Raw genomic sequence first — 21,939 nt, 5'->3', positions numbered from 1 at the left:
CCGGAAATACCTCTCTGCTCGTAGTCTTGGATGTACATTTGTTAACCAATTATCAAATATGTTTTCATTGATCAGGACAGAGACTATAAAATCTTCATTGGAGAATTTGCTGACAGAGCAGCCGCCTTGGTTTTTTGCGAGGTAAGAAAAGTAGAACTAGATAATTGTTCCCGTAAAAAAGTGAACTAGTGGTATGAAGCGTGTGTCGATGTCTGGTGTTGGTGTTGGTGGTGGTGTGTGTGTGGAGGTTTCGCCCAAAAGAGGTACCTTTTTCAGGTTTCAGGTGTATGAAAGGGCACGGATTTCACCAGTTGAAGTATATGAAAGGGTAGGAAAGTAGGTCTTAAGATGGCCTAAAAGGACTAAGAGATGCATTTTATGGCTATAAAAAAAGTCGAGAAAGCGTTCTGGCTTTGTGATTTATTCATATTTTGAATACAGTGCCTTTACAGTAGTAAAAAGGGATGCAAAGTTCTAAACTAGGTATGTGAGGAAGGGGTAATTAATGTCAGCGTCTTTACACAATTTGAGTTACTGTAGTTCCTTTTTGGCTGTCTGTAGAATCGTATCTTGTAGGACTCAATAAAGCTTAAAAGGTACGCCTAAATTGGTATAATTTAGGCCGTTTAAATTTTAATTTTCCGACAATAATCCCGGCCAATTTTACCCGTAAGTCACCCTTCAGGAAATTTAACAGCCATGACCAGGAGCGCATCACCCAAGAGAGTACATTTTAAAAATGTCCTGGGATAGGGATCCTTGGTGGAGAAAAAAGGCGAAAACCGTATTTACTCGAATAAACAACGAAAATTGGATCAAAATTGCTCTCAAATGGATGCCACACCAATCATAAGAATGCAGCGTTTATTCGAGGATTATAGAAAAATCTTTACAATTTTGGGACCGATACACCTTTGGGACGATACTAAGGGCGCTTTCTATTTGTCAGAACTGGCCGGCCGGACCATTCCCAGACCAGTCATTTTGACAATGAAATCGGCCTTTTCCAAGTTTTTTTGCTGAAAAACCATCTCCTTCCCGACACCATAATTTAGGATTTGACTGATCTGGCTGGATAGTTTTGATTAACAGTCAAATTCTCATTATGATGGGAAGGGTCTGGCCGGTCAGTTCTGACAAATGAAAAGCGCCCTTATAGAGAGATGGCCCTCTTATAGAGAGTCAAATGAAAGGAGTGAAAAAAGGAATTTTTTTCTCTAGGGTTTCTGTTTTACAGAGGTGTCCGTCTTATAGAGGTACGTGTCCGTTAAGAGCCAGTCGACTGTATATGGTATTCTACATCATTCAGCGATCTCGATTCTATCTCAGAAAAAGAACGGCACGCGAAAACTCTTTACATCTTTTTGTTTTAAATAATTTTTACAAATGATGTTTTATAGTCGACTCTCTCTGAAAGGACACCTCCATAAGACGGACACCTCCGTATAACGGACAACTAGAGTTGGTACCTACCTTTCTTTACTCCTTTTATTTGACTCTCTATAACAGGGCTATAACACAAAACTTTATTTTACATGAAAATCGTTAGCTTGATGTAATTGCTGAAATTTTGGAGGTTGCGAATAATCCGAATCTCAACAAAAACAGGGGTAGCACGGTGCGAGACGATAGATGATTCGAACTCCACGTGATAGAATATTAAAGCAGATTTAAAGACAGATCCTTAGAATTCATAACAATAGCAGTCGCGTGTACAACAATTCAATGTAATAGCAATGTTCGTGGCCTAGTTACGACGTCACAGATCGCAGTAGTAGCGTGTAATAATACACGCAGTAGACGAAGTAATAGCAGACTTAGTCGACGTAACAAAACGTAGACGTAGACGTAGACGTGGACGTAGGCGTAGGTTCGAACTGAAAGCGATAATTAAAGAACACGAATTTGGTCGACCACTCGCACCAAAAGTAGCAAAAAATAGCACTCTAGCAGCATCAAAATAACTTGTGATAGCGACTCCAATGATACCGGGATATAATAGAGTATACGAGTATTATGCCTAGGGCGTTAACTAAGTAAAACTGTACCTACGCTTTACGCGTTTCCTAGCGGAAAGTACCGCACCATGACATAAGCGTGAAAACCTATAAAATGTTTCTAGAAAGATTGATATAATCACGTTCTATAACCTAAAAATAAAAACTGTCTTAAAGCAACTAAACAATATTATAAGACAAATGAACAAAAGAACCTTTCAAAACTAACACTTACAAGTACAGACTACCTGCAATTGGCAAAGCTAATCGGGGCAGGTAGTATGGAGACGTATTACTTAAACTTAAATTACAATTAGTTGATACAAAGGGATTTTACTGAATCAGGCATTAGAAATTCGAAAATCTTCCGTCAGTAACTGGGAGCGTAAAGAGACACGTCCTGTCAGGACACGCACATGCGCAAGACAGACATCAGGGTTTAAGACGGACACTTAATGCAAGCAGTCCCAAAAGGTGATCGTCTAAGAGAGAGTTGACTACGTCGTAATTTTGTTGTCTGTGATTTAAGACATGTACTTTTAATATTAACGCCAACCTCGAAAAAACGCCCAGGCGTTTAATCGGTAACGTTGACGGTAACGGGTCCCCGCTCTGTTGGCCTCTTTCGTATCTAGCCCGTCATTCGATGTTGTTTTTCTCACCAAGGCGACTTGTCCCAGGCTATGTGAAAAATGGTACCAAAACGCAATTTTTCTAGTATTATTAGGGAGTTTAAGATACTACGACGGCGACGGCGGCAAATACCTCGCTTAAAAAGTGACTTCTCAATCTATGAAACTTTAGCGCGATTAACTCCAACCCGGTCACTATGTTTTATGTAGGCGAACTCTCCTGGAGTTGAATTCTTAAGAAAAATATCCAAGTTTAGAAAGAGTGAGAGAGATTCGTCGTCGTATGTTCACGTGAAATTAGGCAATTCACGTCGTAGTCGTGCAGTGACGGCAAGGAAATGTACAAAAAAAGCGTGATGCATGTACAGAGTTGTTGTTTTGCTAATCTTAAACAGTTGCTCTTTGACGTTCTCGTTGCCGTCGCCGTAGTTAAACTCTTTATTATAAGGCTTAACCATTGAATAGAGGTTTATTCGGTATATTCTTTGGGGTGGCTCGGTGGCTTTATAGTCCCGGATGACGAGCCACCCTGCCGCCCCACTAAAATATATACCATTCTGACTCGTTTTTTGAAGACAATCACCTAGACTAACGAGCCATCGATCGAGCCACCGAGCCACTTGTATGTCTCATATCTCTCTCGTTCTTTAAACACTTGTCATGACTAACAAGCCACCGAGCCACTTCTGTTTGAGAGCTTAAAGGGACGCGATCACGGTTATGCGCATGCGCGCCGTTTGTCTCTTCAGAATAAATTTGTCGGGTCAACTCTAAATTCGAAATCGCCATTACCGGTAAATCCTTCGTTTTATTCGGACATCCGTCGCTTTGGCTGGTCTAGTTATATTTCGGTAGTGGTGATTAACGTGTGGTTGTGTTATTTGACTGGTTATGTTTTAAGAAGACGCAAAAAATAATGTTTTGATCATGGAGGTTCAGAAGAGCATCGTGGCCGTCCGGCAACAGGACACTCTGAAGAGTCTTTGGAGATAGAGAAGCTTAGCCGATCGATCTGGTATGGTTCTAGGAGTAGTGTGTTGCTTACGAAAAAAATACACGACACTTGGAAAGTGGTTAAAGGCATGAGTACGTTCAACTTTGATTTGATTTTTGACTCCGACCTGTAGTTATACCGCAACAGGCCGCGCGATCTTCACCGATCTGGTACACTTGAAATGTTCCTTGTATCTTTGCTTTACGATCGTATATGTTTAAGAATTGATGTTTTCAAAATAAATTATTGCCCGAATTTTCTATTTTTAATCTAGTTTCTTTATGTGTTCTACTCGATGACATTTGTTTTGCGGAACACGGACCCGATGTGGCCTGCGATCAAGCTCTCCTATTTGGGCGAGTGAAAAGTACACGCGCGAGAGGCACGCGAGAGGAGACGCGACTGCGGGGGGCGGGGAAGAGAAAGGGAGAAACTCGTCCACATGAGAACAGCGTTTTCCTGGACTTAGCTCTTTTTCGATTTACTCTTGTTTCTTCCTCTTCTTTCTCTTTTTCTTCTCGGCGGTCAACTGCTATTTCTTGGTCAGCTACTCTGCCATGTACTTGTTTTTGAATTTTCCTGCTCAGTGGACTTCGATCGGGCGAGGAAACCGACGTTGCAAGGCAGCGCTTGAATCTCTCTTCGCTCGAATCACTGTTCTCATTGTCGGAATTAATCAAGGCGCTTGAAACAAAGGAAAACAACTGATGAAGGTTTCTGATCTTCCTTCCACAGGAACTACACACTCGATCCGACTTATCCTCGCAATATTTTACTGGCAAGCCAACACTTTCACACAGCTTTGCCAGAATAACACCAAACGAGCCCTTCTGCTTTGAGGGCTGAAACAAGTTCTCGGTTCCAATATGACGGGCCTGAGATCCAAATTTGACTTTAAATGAACAACCACACAGACGACAGTTGTCTCTCACGGAAGGAGAAAGCGATCTTCTTCCTCTGCCGGTTTTCTTTTTCGGAGTGAGCTCCGCGATCGCCGACATAACACAGGTTTTGGCGAAAAGAGCATCGTGTTTCTACATTTCCCGCGAAAATTTAGGGCAGGCCGGCTAGGCCTGTTATCAATCAACTTAATTTCCGGAACATCATTTTTCAGCCAATGGTATTTCCCTTCGTCTGGGCGAAGTACAAATGAAAATTTGTAAGGGATGGTTGCAAGCTCTCCTTTTGCCGGCCCCTCGCGGCTTCGCCCTTCGCTCGCGCGTTCTCGCGCGGCTCGCTTCGCTCGCCCAAAAAACAAATAGGAGAGCTTGCTCGCAGGCTAGACCCGATGCAACGCGAATGAATTTGTTCATTTGCTGACAAGCAATTGAAATTTATGCTCAGTTAAGGATAATCTTTATACTCATACGTTGTGTGTTTTTGTCACTAATCAGGCGCTATTTGTAGGTATTTCTGGGTTTATATAAGGCGAACTGAGAGAACAGTAATAAGATGTTTGTTTACAAATTTTGTTTGCCGATCGGTGACTGCTTTGTTAGCGTGAGTACGACATCGTAAAAATACACGTTGGTAAATGTTTGTTTCAAAGCAGGACAGGGCTGTAATCTTATTCTTATCGGCTGCAACATATATCTGAGGAGTAGCAAAGAATAAACTTGAATTATGGGGATAAATAAAATCAAACCAAATGCCCGGAAATACTCTCGCGTCGCGAACAATTAATTTGAAATTTTGTACAGTTTACTTGCGTGCATCTAACTCGCTTTCGATTGGTTTAAAAACAATCAGCTACTGTCAGAACTCACACATGCGCATTATCGTGAACCAGTCCCTTTAGAGACCTGAAAATGTGGCAATGAATTTTTCTGCGAGCCTCAGACTGGTCAGATTCATGTGTCGTAATGGGTATGTACTAGGGAGTAAACGATTTTTTTTTTCTGATAGTTGTATAAAATGGAAATGTACGGACCAGAGTTTGTTTGGATTTTAAACCCGAATGCTGGAACCGTAGATGAGTGGGTCACTCTTGCCAACCGCGCGATTGACCAAGACAAGATAAAGACTGAACAGACATGCAACAGGACGCAATACCAGAAAGCTTTAAATAGAGCATTCACATTTAAGGCACTCACGATAAGGGAGGACGACAACTTCACTACCTCATCAAATCTAGTAAGAATATTTCTTTTCGTGAACGCAGCCCCTTCAGTAGATCTGATATAGTACACTTGCAGCGTTGAGGTAAGCTTCCAGGTTATACCGTTATGATCCAAATTCATAGTAATTTAGATGGCTTCAACTAAAATTCTTTCTGTTCAGTCGAGCAGAGTAAAATCCCATAATCCTGATGAGTTTTCAGTTTTGAAAGTCTTCATTCACTCTGTTCGCGTGGCCAAAAATGTGACCGAGGTTTGATGGGCGCGGTTTGAGATATGTGAAAAGCGGTAATCGCTTGTTTGTTTCCGGTTTGTTTTAACAAAGTTAAGTTAGGATGTTTTACGCCCTGGGTACCAGAGATTGGCGACCAATTGAAAGATAGGTATTTGGTAAGAAATGAGCTAATTTTAATTTGTCATACTTCCATTTGCAGACAGTATCTGAGGCATTTTCAAGACTGGACATAAATGATCCATCGAGCGATAAAACGAAAAACCTGGCCACAACTTCGTTTGATGCTATGTGGGGCACCATGCTAGCCATAAAAGAAGCTAGTGAAACAAAAAACGTGTCTGATAAATTGGGAAATAACACGGACGATACAGAAAGTCAGGAAGTATCTAATTTTCTGATGAAAAAACTTACAGAGTTGAACTTTCAAGGACTAACGGTACGTTTTACTTTTTACTGTTTTATTTTCTATTTTGTGAGAAAGGCGGGGGAAAGATGATTGAACTTAACTTGCTTCAAAGTATTTTTGTCATGATATTTAGTCAGTAATTCTGCTATTTCGTCTTCGCATAGCCGTGAACTCTTTGGCATTCTCTTAAGTTCCACACTCGTAGCAAAACAGCCAAGCTGCCAAGTCGCTTTCTTAGGAGACGTCAATGACGGTATAATCACACATTTCAGTGACGTTTAGGAGTGACTGTTGTTAGTGATGTTTACTGTTATTAGTAATCTATAAATCTAAGCATCTTCTATCTTCTATCTTCATCTTTGGTCTTTGAATGAATAATAATAACAACCAGCTAATGTGAACTAATATCTGAAAGACCATCCCGTGTACGTAAATGGCATATTCGAGGAGTTAGGTCTCACTTTATTTTAGCTCTAACGCATTACTTTCCTAGAGTGCCCCTCCCGCAGTAGAACCAGGTTTTTCTAAAATGGCCTTTTGGTGATCAGTGCATTCCTTCATTGAGGAGAAAAAAAAAAACCTTAACCTTCACGGGGCTATGACAGTTGCACTCGGTTTTGTAACCGGCGCTCGACCAGCCCTGTGAGAGAACACTGCAAGAGTCAAAATCCTGTAAACGAGAAATTTAGAATTTGTTCATGCTTAGCGTGCGTATATCGAGTTATGGATGCACGCGGGAAGTTTGGAGAGCACGAAAGATGCGTAAGAGTTGCACGAGGCGATAGCCGAGTGCAACTCTAGCTTCTTGAGTGCTCTCCAATCTTCCCAAGTGCATCCATAACTCGATATACGCACAGCTAAAAGCATGAGCAAATTCTTTTATAACATAGCTGACAAAAATGCTTGCTTTTTGATTAACTGCAAAATTCTCGTAACGCGCGACTCAATAACAAACGGTTCTATTGGCTGATTACGAACACGCCACAATCGTCTATCGACGTCTAGTTTGAATGAAAATATTCTTTCTGTAAAAGTGAGAAAGAAAATTTGCTACTTTATTCGTTAACGGTCAATGGAAACTAAGCAGAAACAAAGGTAAAAGAGTCTTAAAGTTCACCTACAGTTAAAATACTAACATGTTCGTAAGAAGTTGTGGAGTATGGTTTGGATTTGCTGAAAAGATGTTTACGTTTTGCCCGGCGAAACCCAGAAAACATGTTTTTAGCGAAGACGACTGTCATCCTTCTTTAAACTTATATTCATTTACGAACGTTGGCTGGTCATTAACGGTTCTTGAGAAGACCTGGCAGCAGTTGTTTTTGTGAGTAGTAAATTTATGTCTTCTTGTGTAATTTGTGTTGTTATTGCGAGAGAAATTTTCCTGCTTCAGTCGGATTGTCCGGAGATAAAGCATAAAAAATTTAAAAACAACAATAAAAACGGAAATTTTGCCTTTAAATGTTGTTGATGACCAGTTGGTGTCTGCTCTGTTCCCAGTGAATGTCTTTCGGCCAAAATTTGCTGCAGCTGGTCTTCGACAACATGATTTCCGAAACGCGCAACTTGCGAGTTTTTTTTTAATTCGGCTTTATTTTTACTGCTTGTTGGATCAGGACCTAAAAAGTCAATGCCGATAGAAAAATTGGGTAGTTCTTCGCTGGTTTCTTCCATATCTTAATGAGAAGGAAAAGTGCACTGCAGCTTAAAAGACGACAACTTTGCAGCCAGGTAAAAAAAATGCTCACGTCATCTTATTTACGCACGGGCGTGCGTAAATAAAGATTTTGTTCATAGCGGCTCAATAGGACTTAGGGTGCTATGTTATAATGTAAAATCGTGCAGCGCCCGTGAAATAGACAAGTAATGCGATTTGTGACTATTTCCAACTACTTACATAGCCCTAGTGGCAAAACAACTGTTTGAACGGATCTATCTTCAAGGTATTCTGCAGTGTCCTGGCCCCGTCGTCAATAGCCTCGTGGCTATAAAATATACAACAATGAAATATATTAGTATGTTACATATTTATTAATTTTCAGGGCCCAGTGTCTTTCAACCCAGACAAAAGGAGAAAAGACGTTATTATTGTTCTACAGCAATACCGAGGTATAAATTATTAGAAATTTATACTCATTTTGTAAACTACATGCAAGAATTTAAACTAAGGCCCGGTTTATGGATGCCCGTTCCGGTCAACATTAATATAATAAAATGGCATCACAAGTGACTTTTTTGGCCAGTGCAGCATTTATTATGGACCCGTTGTGTATTTTTGTCATCACTACACAGGATTTTTTTAGTGTGTTGTTAATTTTTTTTTAGCTGCATGAATTATTTTTTATTAAGGCTGTTTACTTTTTTATGTTTTTGTATCAATAAAGTTTTCATGAGTACCACAAATTATTTTTTTAGTGGTACAGTATGGAGGCCCGTTCTGGTCAAAATCATGACAATACTTTGCACCACAAGTCAATTTTAATCCAACTGCAGCAAATATTATGGACATGTTGTGTATTTTTGTCATAACTAAACGATACTTTTTTCAGCGTGTTAGTAACTATTTTTAGCAACAAGAGTTATTTTTGTTTAATTATACGAATACTTTTTTCTATCATGCCATGCATTATTTTTCAGTGGTACTTCGAATTATTTTTCCAGTGTGTATCAAGAATTATTTTTTAATAATTGAGCCGAGAATTATTTTTCGCGGTATCGCGAATTTATTTTTTGGTCTACAATGCATTGCGGGCCTTGCATTTGAAGTGGACTGGTTCGAGTCTTTGACTGCCTTGGGCGACCATTTTGAAAACTTTGAAGAGGAGGAGTGCTTTCAAAGAGAATGCCAAGGCGAAACATTGTCAGGGAAGGAAACGAAAGAGGTTTTCATTTTTCTTACAAAATCTGTCAAGAGCTAGTAGTCTGTCGTTATTGATGAGGTTTTCTGGACCGATTTAATAGAGGAGACTACGAAGGGACTTCACAACTCGTACACAATTCCAACCCTTATTCAACATGAGTCAAAGCCTTATACTGGAATCTCTCGTAAACGACCACCTCCCGTAATTATAAGCGATCGCGACCACTTTTTCGGCCGACAGTTTAGAATTGTCTATTGTTTTCAACCTCCGGTAAGCGACCACTTAGCACATGGTCTTACATTGTGAAAATGGGCAAAAAGAAATTTATTCTTTGGCTGTCATTATTGTCTACACATCTATTACTGTGTTCATTAGTTCGATCTATAACTACAGTACTAACCATTACCCTTGAGAAAAAGACCCAGATTTCCAGGCTTCAGTTAAAGAAGTTAAGTTTTTGTTCGTCAGACGTTTTAGAGGCATTTCTTTACAAGAAGTCACTTACACAACCAAGATTTTGTAACAACAAATTTGTAACGCGCGTAATCTAATGAATTGCACTTCCGTAAATGAGCTATCAAGTAGAATAGCTAATGATTTTGTCTATAAAACTACCAGTAATTGTCAGTGGAAAGTAAACTTTCATTATTTTTTTTAGAATAAATGTACCACTCTATTCGGCTAGGTTGAGTTAAAAATTTCGCCCCTGCGGTCATCGGACTCTCGTAAGCGACCACCAAGCTTAACCCTTTAAGTCCCAATATCAACATACAAATTCTCCAAACTGATCCTCATACATTTCCTTTAAGAATCAGTTGAGAGAATTTAATAAAAGATCAAAGCATTTTCTCTTTGGTGATCATTTGTTAATTCTCATAACCTAATCTCTTGACAATGTATGGGTATTGTTAGGAGAAAAATGATGTTGGTCACCATTGGGACTTTAAAGGTTAAGCCTTTGCATTTTGGGCGGTCGCTCGCTTACGAACTTAAGGCCCGTTTCTCGAAAGGCCCGGTAACTTTTCTGGCCCCAAATTATATATTCAAATCAAAATGTGAAGAGTAAAAGCGCGGGATATAGCTGACAAACCAGTCCTTTTTGTTTTGTTAACGGATAGTTTTATCGTGTTTATCTGCAAAACTATTGAAACCTCGATCTTGAATGTAAACAGCAACAACTTTCCGGGCCCGTTAATTATTGGGACTTTCGAGAAACGGGTCCATGGTGCATTAATTATGATAACGTATTTTGCAAGCAGTTTTACCGAAATGAACATTTTTCTCTTTTTGAATTTACTTCGACCGGAATTAAGATTGGTGTCTGAATCAATTCACCCGGTCTAAATAATTTGGGTTGGCCTTAATTCGAATTAGGTTGGGCTCATGAAAGTTCGGCCTCTTAGCTGGGCCTAAGAACTAAGAAATATCTAAATCCAATTCTTTAATTCGTAAATGAGTTTATTTGCACGCGCACGAAGCACCATTAGCCCGGGAGGCAGGCCTTGAAATGAAGTGTTAAACAGACCTCTCCCTTTTTTCCTTTCACTTTAGTTTCTCCCCCTACACCCCACCCCCTTTCTTTGCCTCCCCCTCTCCATTTTGGCTTTGCCACGCAGACTAAGTACCATGGGGAAGAAAATCTGATTATCTATCCATGCGAAAATTATTTTGTCACTTGACCGTCCATTTTAACGTCGGATCATTCCATCCTTATCAGCCTTTGTGTAATGCTATAGTGAAGGATATCATTCAATTACTGTTGTTATTATTAGATTATTATAGTCATTATCGTTATCATTATTAGGTAATTTATGTAAATAGCGCACTGAAAAAAAGAAAGATGGCGAAGATTGAATAAGCTTAATCCTCACCATTTTTTCTCATCTATCAAACTCTGTGAAATCTTTGCCGTGATTGGATATTTAAACCTTGTATCGACTTCACTATACAGCAGACTAAGTTTTAGCTTAAACTCAGGTCACATTATCTACACAAATAATATAAATTTCACTGAATTTTATCGCAGAAAAAGAGAACAAGTGGGTGAACGTTGGTGAATTCTTCGTAGATGAAAGTGGTCAATTAACCTTGAAATTTTATAAAGGCATGGAAGAAACATTATGGGAAGGTATGTTTATAGGCCATTTCCGAGTTCAAAAACTCTCTCGTTCAAAACGAAGCAAAGTGCAAGACCTTTCGTGTGAAAGAAAAGCTTTTTGTTTGCATGAGAATTAAAAAAATCATTTTCATGTCAATGGCTTTACATTTAGCCTCGTTTTAAAACAGAGGCTTGGGGCAACTCGAAAATCGTGTCCATTAAGCGGCCACCTCCTCGGTGCCGGCAAATACAAAGTAATCTCTGGATTTCCCATTATACTCTCATGTAACTTGTGTTCAGTTCAAAGGTTCAGACTTAAAAGTAATCATGCATAGTTTGCTGATGTGTTTTATAGCTGGAAAAGCGTGAAAAACCATCAGACCAATACATATTTTATTAACTGTATACTAACCGGCCCCGTATTTTGCTTAAGGTGGACCTGTCCCAAGCGACAGAACGCTGATAACAACGCAGCGAATGGATACTCCGCGAGTGCTCTTCATCATCTTCTCAACGGTTGCCTCCTTTGGTATAGTTCTAGGGATCATTTTCATGGTATTCAATCGCTACTACCGCGATTGCAAGTGAGTTTCATACACTCTTTAATAAAGGAGCAAGATAGATGTTTTACCAGGGTGGGGGGGTACCCCCATATGTAAACTACATTGGTATATCCTGGGTAAGAACCATTACGCACACACAGGAGCCTATGACACTAGTGATGGACTCCTGGCACACATCAATCCAAAATGGATGCGGAAGTAGTGTTCGGACCTTCGCAATAGTTATACAAAGGGTCGCAAGAGGTGATTGCAGTTTTTAAAAGAACACGGTCGATACCGGAGAAGATTGGCTAAGGTTACAACAAATAGTACGGTTTTTGGTCATGAACTTCAGATTTTGAAAACAAAGGAACGGCGAGTTTCTTGAACGACTTCAAACCCTTTGGTACAGTTCTGCCTTGTGTTCCACTAAACCTCAGGTCTCCACAGATTCTTTCAACAAGAAAGTGATCGATAAAACTCAGCTGCACTCAATGCGCGGTGACGTAAATATCCCACATTGCTGTTCGAAAAGAGTAAGAGAGATGGAGGAAGGAGGCTGTTACGGGCCTGCAGTAATGTAGTTCTGTTGCGGTGGCCCTTCTAAAAATTGGAAAATGTTAGTAGATGAATAAATAAATAAATAAATAAATAAATAAAGACCTTTATCAAATGTTTGAGAGGGTAGAAATATCATGTGATTCAGTGACTGACCGAAATTTAATGGCATGTGAGATTCTACGCATAAAGTATCAGTTGCATGGCAAAAATTATACGGTTAGGGTCGGGTGAAGCTTTACTTATTGAACAAGTCAGCCCAACTCAAATCCTTATCACATAATTTATGCTATTTCTCAGGTCATGAGCAAACTCGATCTTTTCTCCTTTTATATTCACAAAAATGAGAAAGCAACGAGTATCAGGAAATGTTTACCGGTTTCCTTTTCGCAGTTATGCTGACCTAACGCAATTGTTGGCTATTTTTGTAGATTTATTCGTCTATCTGCTCCGATGTTTAATGATATCATTGTATTGGGATGCATCATGTGTTTGAGCACAATATATTTATTTGGAATCCGGAAAGTCAACGATGGCAATAGAACCATGCCACGTATTTGCAAGGTGAGGAGTAACGTTAATTTCATGTGGTTATCTACCAGTCAAACCCGAAAAGGATTTCATAATTCTTTCTGCATTCAGCATGTGCAACGCGTTCACGAGTCATTGTTCATATATTCACTGTTTTGTTGGAGTATTTGAGAGCTTTTGAAAAAGCCGGTTAAATGAGGGCTTTCTGGAATGAACAGTGTTTTGAAATGAACAAACCTTCGTAAGATAGGTTGTGCTAAATAGGATATTCACATTTGAATAAACGGTTTGACACATGGGAAAATTTTTGAATAGCTGCCTGTGGGTAGGGAATTTGACGCTTTTTCAAGCGCTAGCAGGTGGATCATGCTACCACCTCAAAAACACTATACCAATTTACCGGGGAATTTAGGGGGTTTGCTGGGGGGCATGGGCGGTTTTGGAATTGACTGGTACATAACTGTGGTAGTGGCAGTGTAACGGACTCCAATAAACTGAACCAAGAGCTATTCACAGCCGAGGAAAGGAGATTATCTGAGCCAGACGACTAATTTACGGACGGTCTTATATATATATTAATTTTAACTACGCTCAAAGATACTATCTGTTTTGCTTTTAATTCTTTAATTTACATTTTATGATGTATCTTATTTTTTTCAGGCTCGTGCGTGGCTTTTGAACATAGGATTCTCCTTGGCTTTTGGAGCCATGTTCATCAAAACCTGGCGAATTTACAAGATTTGCACAAACAAGCGTCTGAAAGTCCGTGTAAGTGTATCTAATTTTTAAATTGCTAGAAAGAAAAAACTTTAAAAATATATTGGAACAAAGCAATTATTGGATTCGGTTTCGTATGATCGGAAGAATTGCGCTGATCTCGTAATTCTTCAAATCCTTATCAGCCTCAACCAATAATTGCTTACCGTATTTATTCGATTAAGCGCCCAACCTCGAATAAGCGCCCATCCTGTAGGGAGGAAAAGTTAACAAGCAACTATCCCCGAACAAGAAGTTCAGCCCACCCCACCCACCACCCTCTCCCCCAAAAACCTGACGTGGACAAGATAATTGTTTAATATATAGATTTAGCCAGGGCTAAAAGCGAGGCTCCCATTAATAAATTTATAATTTAAATTAAACAATAAACTTGTATTCGAATTCCACAATTCAGTTAACTTTAGAGGCAATTTTATGTGACTTTTGAGGGAAAGGCTACCTGATTTTAGAGAAAAATAATTTGCAAACAGCCCAAGAGTGAACCAAATCTTACATCGAGTTGATAGCTAGCCTCATATGTACACCCAAAAACTGGTAATCATCTTCGATCACATTTAATAGCCATAATAGCTCTTGGTCACCGTAGATTAATTAGTGGGAAAAAAAATCAGGCCAACTTTTTTGGGTTCGACAAGTTTACTTTGCAAAATCTTGTCAACAAATCTGGGTGCGTGTAAACCAACCTTTAATACCATTTATACATCACATCTGAGGTGAAACAGTAGTATGAGGCACTGTTTTTATCATACCGGCAGACCTCAGACAGAAAGCAGTATTTCACAATACAAATTGCACTCATTCAATATTCATAAACTGTTAAAAAAATTTCCAAAATCACCTATACGACCATCCGGTTCTCACTTTTGTAGTGCGAGCTGTGGCGAGTGTTTGAATGAACATTAACAGAGTTACGCTCCAACATTATAAAGAATTTATTCTGTTTATTTTTTATTTAATGGTTTATTAACGCGTGGCATTTTGAGTACTCCTGCAAGCGATGTTACTGAACGACTGAAAACAATCGGCACAGCGATTTAAATTACAAGAGAGACTACTAACAATCAATAAAAGAAATATAATTCGGTGAAACATATACAGAAACAACAATTTTCATTCAGAAAGACAAGTATTAAAGTATCCCTAAAAATCCTGAGTCTTCAAGCTTAAAGTTAACTTTATGTTTTAAGCCGGCTTCCCGGTGTTTGCTTTTTTCAAAGACGAACTCGAGGCAAGAAAATCGCTCAAAGCTTTCTTTTCCGGCCAGAATTATAACTAAATATTCTTTGGAACGTTTTCTTTCTATTTGCGGTGAGAAACTGTCTTAAGGCTTTTTAAGGTTCTGTAAGCTTATATCAAACCTGATACTCGGTCAGATCATTGTCTCAAATCTTACAAACGTGCATAAACTAAATGACCGCATAAACTCCGCTCGACTTCATTAAATAAGATCTAAAAAAACAAACATCAAATACAATAATTTCTCTGGCTTACCATTCGAGATACAGCTCCTGAAAGGTATCAAGAAAAGCCAATATCGCTTCAGACTTTGCAATCCTCTTACGCATCAAGCAAGGTGAAAACGAAAACGATGGCATCCGAAATCGGATTTCCGACTTTGAGAAGCGACGTATTCCTCAACCAAAAACCCAATAAACAAACTAGCCATGAATAACAGAGGACTCCTGATAGCAGCTGAATTTCATTTTGCACATCCAGTGGAAAAAGACACTTAAAAACATCACAAGTTGACACAAAACTCTGTCAGCTTCAGCTGTCAAAGTAAACAAGATTCAAGATGCTGCATAAATTTTCCGCATGAACTCACCTGTCAAATTTTGACCAATCAGAGCATAAAAATTGGACGCAGAGCGTGACCAACGCGTGACCATGGTGAGAAAAGTCAAAAGCAACTGTCTTCCCTGCCTGTAACAGCTGGCTGAATTTTCGCGTCCGAGGTCAGTTTGCAATCAAAATTTTAATTGTGTAGCACATAAACACAACATATTTCATATGAATTTAGAACAAACTTGAACTTGAGCCTGCGATCACTTGAAAACTAGTAACTTGTCAGCGGATAACTTCAAAAAAATACTTGACATCGAAGGGTCGACACCTGAGCCCGCGATACAGCCAAGTGATACTGGTCAGCGGGTACCCTGTTTTGACAGCTGTCAATTGATCAAATCATTGATGTCCAATATGTGTGCATTATCAGTTTAACTAGTAAAAGTATGAGATTGAAGATTGTTCGCGATCTAGTAAAACAATTAACTGGTCAGCGGACAGCTTCCAAACAAATCACGTCACCTCGATGAGTTGACACATGAGCCCGCGATATGGTCATGGGATACTGGTCAGTGGCTATCCTGTTTTGACAGCTGTCAATTGACCATATTGTGAATGTCTTAAAATCCTATATTAAAGATGTGGACTTGCCAAGACACGCCTGAGACACCCCTCCCTTCCTTTTGATAGTCTCCCCTACCCCACCCGTACAATCTGTAGACGCGTACGTACGTACGTACGTACGCTCGGTCAATCACGTGACAACCAAACGAAAAGAGGTTGACCATATTCCATGAGTATGGGGCTCTGTCCCACGCGCGCTTCGCGCGCGCGGGAGCCCCGCTATTATTTCCTTACTGCCCAATATGCTTATCGTCGAGGCAACACGCGAGAGTTCGCTTATTGACCTCACTGACAATTAGAGAGAAATTGACTAGGTTCTATAAGGAGACTTCCCTGAGGACAAAGTTCTTAGTCGTTTTTAAATAAACTTAAATAAACGGTTAAAAATTGTGCTTTGCTACATCTTCACGTTTTGTTATTATTTACTGTTTTGTTGGAAAATTAACTTTAGTACTTGCTAAAAATAACGAAAATTTAATAAGCGCCCACTCTCGAGGCCCAGAAATTCCATAAGCGCCATAAACACAGTATCCTTAGTTCAAATCATAAATAAGTGCATTCCCTCTGCTATACAATAGAAGTTGTTTGACTTGCTAACATCTAACATGTTTGAAATTTATCAGTTGGGTCCATTGTCTGATTGGTGGATGCTAGCTATGGTATTTGGGATCGTTGTGATTGACGTGGTGCTGTTAGTGGCTTGGGAACTTACAGACCCGCTCCAACATGAAGAAGCAGTCGTGGACAAGAAGGTTAGTGGACAGATTACAACCTGCTCCAACAAAGATTTTTCAGCGTATATCTTACACGATATTAGCACTTGTTGAGAGGTGCTTGTAATGCTGATTTTAGGCTTATGAAATTGCTCTATTCATGTGCTTCGAATTTTTACTGTATGATTTCATGTGGTGCGCGTATATGGCCACATTTATCCAAAATGTTATATTTCTGTAATTTTTGGAGGAAAATTCAACTGGGATCACAAGGACTTTGAAGCTTCCAAATAACAGTCAGTAACTATAAACACTATTCACGATCTGAAATAACGCGTACGTGCTCTCCCGGCGAAGTGACCTGGTCCTTGGTATTGATGATTAATACTTGTATTTTCGGTTTTCATTGCAGAATGATCCAGGGGATCACCTCAAAATAATAATGTCTACAATAAATACATGTACGGGGAAAAATGTGGAAATGTGGCTGGCATTGATTTATGTTAGCAAGGGAATTCTTTTGCTTTACGGGCTGTTCCTCGCTTATGAGACCAGAAATGTCGTGTATGCGCATTTGAACGACTCGCGAATCATTGGAATTTGTGTGTACAACGTGGTGGTGCTGTCCACTATTGGGGCGTTCTTGGCTCTAATTTTGAAGAACGAACAGTATGTAGAGTTATACTCCGCACTAAGCGTGTGTATATCTTTCCCAGCTGCAGCCACTATATCGCTGATCTTCATACCAAAGGTAAAACCTGATTTATTCGGCCATTTTCAACAGATAATTTCATTACGATTGTCACGGATTTAAAAGCTCGAAGGTCGCATCGTCATGGAACCACTTGTATTCATCTGACATATCACTCCTCGTATTAAATTTATACAGCCGCCAGGCTGCCTCGTTTCCAGGCGCCGTCTGCACTACTATTGCAGAGGATCACTGATAGGAAAAATCTATCCTTCCCATGACACAACGTGGGCTATGTAAGCGCAAGGAAGGACGCCTGGAGTCAAGGCAGGCCGCCTGACGAGTTCACTTAGTAGAAACCGTCCAGCGTCTTTTAAGGTGGATTTTTACCCACATTCGTACGCGCGTAGATAAAATAGAAATGTGTGGAAGGTCAGGCGTAAACGTAAAAGTTGAACCTCACTTAAACGTTTACACACGTCCTTTCATACATCGCCTAACTATGTATTTTATTTACGCGCGTAGGCACCGGCGTAAAAATTACACGATTGTGGACTAATCCACCCTTAGGCTGCAGACCACCTTGTACTTCCTGTGTGCCTGACATTTGATGGTGCATATTACTACTACAGTAATGATATTCAAAAAGGTTTGTCGGTAGACCAAACGAAATGCAATTGATACTCATTATGTTAGCAAGATTCCCCCAGTATTTCAGCGGGCTAAGCGTGCACGCAACGCCGTTACAGGTATTAACGAAGTCGGGATATTCCAGAACAGGGTTCTTCAATCCCGTAATCTCGACCCAAAACTTCGTGCAGTCCCTTAAACCTGATGGGCTTATGGCATCGCACCTCAAATCCAATCTCGAAACTCGCCCTGATTTTGCTTTAAAATCCCGAATCCCGAGCTTCCAGTAAGGGAAATCCCGAATCCCGAGCTTCATGTAAGAGAAATCTCGGATCCCGAGCTTCATGTAAGGAAAATCCCGAATCCCGAGCTTCAAATGAGGGAAATCCTGAACCCGGAAAAACTCACTGGAGACCCTCAACCAGTGAAACAACACTGTTATCATCTAATTATTCATTTAAATCGTAAATTTTTCTTTATAGCTGATACATCGCCTAAAAGCAAGCTCCCTCGACGGGGAAACCGTTGGAGAATCGACCTTGAATCACACTTTTTCTCGTCCATCCATCGACGTAACCAGCACATTTAAGGGCACAGAAATGGGAAGAGAAAGATTCGTAGACGCTCCTCCGTCAGGCAACACACTCGGCGTCTATCAAAATGGAGGTTTCATGGACAGTCTTTCTTCTATTCCTTCACCCTCTCCTCCGTCAGGCAACACACTCGGCGTCTATCAAAATGGAGGTTTCATGGACAGTCTTTCTTCTATTCCTTCACCCTCACCTGCAAAATCTGTAGAAGAACCTGCACCTTCGGCAACAACACTAGAGGATTAAAATCTCCGACTAGCTTAAACTATCGTAAGGCACTGACAATTTTTCTTACGCCTCGCATATACGGATCGGTCACATTCTTACGAACAAAAAGCTTCTCATTCTCTTGTAAAATGCAAAGAAACTATGTCCTTAAATAATGGAACAACACACACGTTCAAAACGTCGCTGGCCAGAAGACGGTGAAGATAAGATGGTCAAAACTAAAAATGTCTAGGTGAAGTTGTAACACGGGCAGCCAAAGATTTTTTAGCCATACCACTCGGTGAACATTCGGAACACACTGTACTGTTTTGCGGCAGCGCAGTTATTTGAAGTTCTGGTACCAAGAGCTCATAGAAACAGAAGAAAATGCTTTGAACTTTTCGACGTACAGGCTTGAGAACATTTTTTTGTGGAATTCAAGCTCTACGAGAAAAGAGCCAAGGATAAATTATTATGAAAACTTTCTAGTGAACAACACGACTAACATTAACAGTTTTTATTTGATAAGTCGCCTAAGTCGCGACATGGGATGTAAACATGCCTCTATGTGCATCGTGCAGCCCTTTGGTCTTAATAGCATGTCATAGTAACAGGTGGTGCTTTGCATAAGAAGCTTTTAATAAGCCCCACGTCCTATAACCTACCACAACAGGGCTGGGCGCCCTACCCCAGCAGGGTGGTCTCTACTACAAGTTGCCGAAATCTAGGCATTGAAATTAAGGTTCTTGCTTAAATTAAGGTTCTTGCTTAAATTTTAAACTTATTTGTTGGTGCAAGAGATCATAATAGGACTATTATGGTTCTTGGATGGTGTTATCCTTTTAATTACCCGGGTTATTTCTAAACTCGAGGAAGGGCGGTTTGCTTACTCTTTTAGGGACTGTTCATTGTTTGCTTGTGGGGAGGAAGATCCTAGAAGGCGGGTCATCCTAGCGCCATATATTTTCTCATTTTAGTTAACTGGATGCAAAAAGTTGTAGTTGTCCATACACTGCGAGAAGAGGCTGCATTTTGCGGTGTCGTGGTGAACTGGCGTGCAAAAAGTACTTTTCCCTGGCCAGAATGTAGCCTCTGCTCGCAGGGTAACTTGGATAACCCGCAAACAATCCTTTAGTTCTATAGAAAAAAACAAACAAACATGATTGCCGGGATTTCGACCGCCAAGGCTCGACAATTTCGTCAGTTTCATTACAACTTTCAAGCGTGCAAGGCCAGTAACGTAGCGACGCAGCGGAAAGCTGAGAGACCGATAGTCCATTTCACTGTTACACTAGGTGAAAACGAGGCTGGAGTTGACCGTTTATTGATACAACCTATCTCCTTTATTATCGTAATCATGTTTTTCTTATGCTAACTAGTATTTTGTAGCAATTTTCATAAGAAAGGGAAGGATATTTGTATCAACATAAGCTCAAACTCAGCCTCACATTCACTCAGGGGCTAGCGTTCTTAGCTCTGTAAAATGGATAACACGATTTATTACATGGAGGAGAGTGTTTTACTGGGAACTAAAACACTCGTAGATTCCATACGCCACTTCATCCGGGACCCGAGTGGCGTATTTTCCGTATGTCACCTTTGTGAGTGTCGTATCGTTCAATGACGTCACGATTCCCGCCTTTTGCTTTTGTTGAATTGGTTTCTCCATATAATAAAAAGAACATTACACGTTGGCTCGAATTTAGAGAAGATATGAATTTTACTTTTCGTTTCTTTTACATGAAGGACAATTCGATCAGGGCTGGGTAAAAACATCTTTTTTTGGCCGAAACTGGTCATTTCTAAATCGTTTCTTCATCGAGAGGATGATGAGCCTTAAGACCATTTTCTTTCTGATTATATAGAGGATATTACACGGTGGCGAGAAGATATGAATTTTATGTTCGAGTGGCAAGAACAATATCTCACTCGTTCGCTTCGCTCACTCGTGAGATATTGTTCTTGCCACTCGAACATAAAATTCATATCTTCTCGCCACCGTGTAATATCCTCTATATAATCAGAAAGAAAATGGTCTTAAGGCTCATCATCCTCTCGATGAAGAAACGATTTAGAAATGACCAGTTTCGGCCAAAAAAAGATGTTTTTACCCAGCCCTGATCGAATTGTCCTTCATGTAAAAGAAACGAAAAGTAGCTGGTGAAGTTTTTTTTTATCTTTTAACTAAGCCATATAGTGTATTTACCACTTTAACTAAATATTTTATCATTGCATCAAGTTGTTCCGCCTGATAGGATCTTTCTCCGTCCCTCCCTCTTTTAATTTGAGACTAAAAAAAGCACAGGTAAGTCAGGCGTATTACCTATTTATACATCGATAATAATTTCCCATACAAACTCTTACATTACGCTGCCCTGCGAGAATCTCGAGAGAGGCGGGGTCGTAAACAAGCCAACTATGCGAATGACAGCAACGCGAACGATTCCGCACATCCTAAAAGCCATGCCGTAAAGAAACTTCTGCTCGCAGGATAGCATTACGCTAAGACTACCTGGGACTACCTGTCAGAGAAGGCAAATAATTAAGAACCTTAAGCACAACATCGTTATTTGAGTTAAGACGACATATATGGGACCTTTCTCTCTCAACAAGAAGGAATGCTCTCGATAAATAGTGAAAGAGTTGTCTAGTGCGACAAAATAATTTTAGATAATTATTGCGTAAGTTAAGAGCTACATCTTTTTATTTAGGAAAAGCATGCAGTGTAAATTGAGGTTGGATTCAGTTTAACGTATTTAAAAACGTTGCTTATGTTCAGATGTTCAGAATTTTTTTAAAAAATCTTCTGACCTTATTATCACGTCTCTGTAAGTTTGTTTTAAACGTTTTGGGAGAATTTGTTAAAAAATTAAAATAGTCTTTGTAAGCCAGTGTGAGCTTCCACTCATTCTTTAAACGTTTTTCTTTCTTTGGGTGGTGGGGGTGAAGAAGGA

The 21,939-nt window shown here is 39.9% G+C and overlaps 1 protein-coding gene across 1 annotated transcript; it reads left to right on the top strand.

Annotated features, from left to right (window-relative positions):
• Nucleotides 1-5,544: 5,544 nt before the first annotated feature.
• Nucleotides 5,545-20,482, top strand: LOC140928735 (gamma-aminobutyric acid type B receptor subunit 2-like). Its single transcript, XM_073378515.1, has 11 exons — nucleotides 5,545-5,756; nucleotides 6,175-6,411; nucleotides 8,421-8,487; nucleotides 11,266-11,367; nucleotides 11,771-11,921; nucleotides 12,869-13,001; nucleotides 13,629-13,736; nucleotides 16,778-16,906; nucleotides 17,280-17,618; nucleotides 18,671-18,854; nucleotides 18,933-20,482. Exons 2-11 carry the CDS (start codon nucleotides 6,262-6,264, stop codon nucleotides 19,022-19,024), a joined length of 1,455 nt encoding a protein of 484 aa, XP_073234616.1. The 5' UTR covers nucleotides 5,545-5,756; nucleotides 6,175-6,261; the 3' UTR covers nucleotides 19,025-20,482.
• The last annotated feature ends 1,457 nt before the right edge of the window (nucleotides 20,483-21,939 follow it).

This window comes from Porites lutea, chromosome 2 (assembly GCF_958299795.1).
Source record: "Porites lutea chromosome 2, jaPorLute2.1, whole genome shotgun sequence".
In the NCBI taxonomy this organism is placed as follows: Eukaryota; Metazoa; Cnidaria; class Anthozoa; order Scleractinia; family Poritidae; genus Porites; species Porites lutea.
The sequence above is the reverse complement of the archived record's forward strand: the minus strand, read 5'-3'. Positions and strand labels throughout refer to the sequence as shown.

Coding starts and splice junctions, on each gene's coding strand:
- LOC140928735 (XM_073378515.1), top strand. CDS start 6,262: ATGTGGGGCACCATGCTAGCCATAAAAGAAGCTAGTGAAACAAAAAAC. Junction 11,922..12,868: donor CGCTACTACCGCGATTGCAA/GTGAGTTTCATA, acceptor CTATTTTTGTAG/ATTTATTCGTCTATCTGCTC. Junction 17,619..18,670: donor CGCTGATCTTCATACCAAAG/GTAAAACCTGAT, acceptor TTTTCTTTATAG/CTGATACATCGCCTAAAAGC.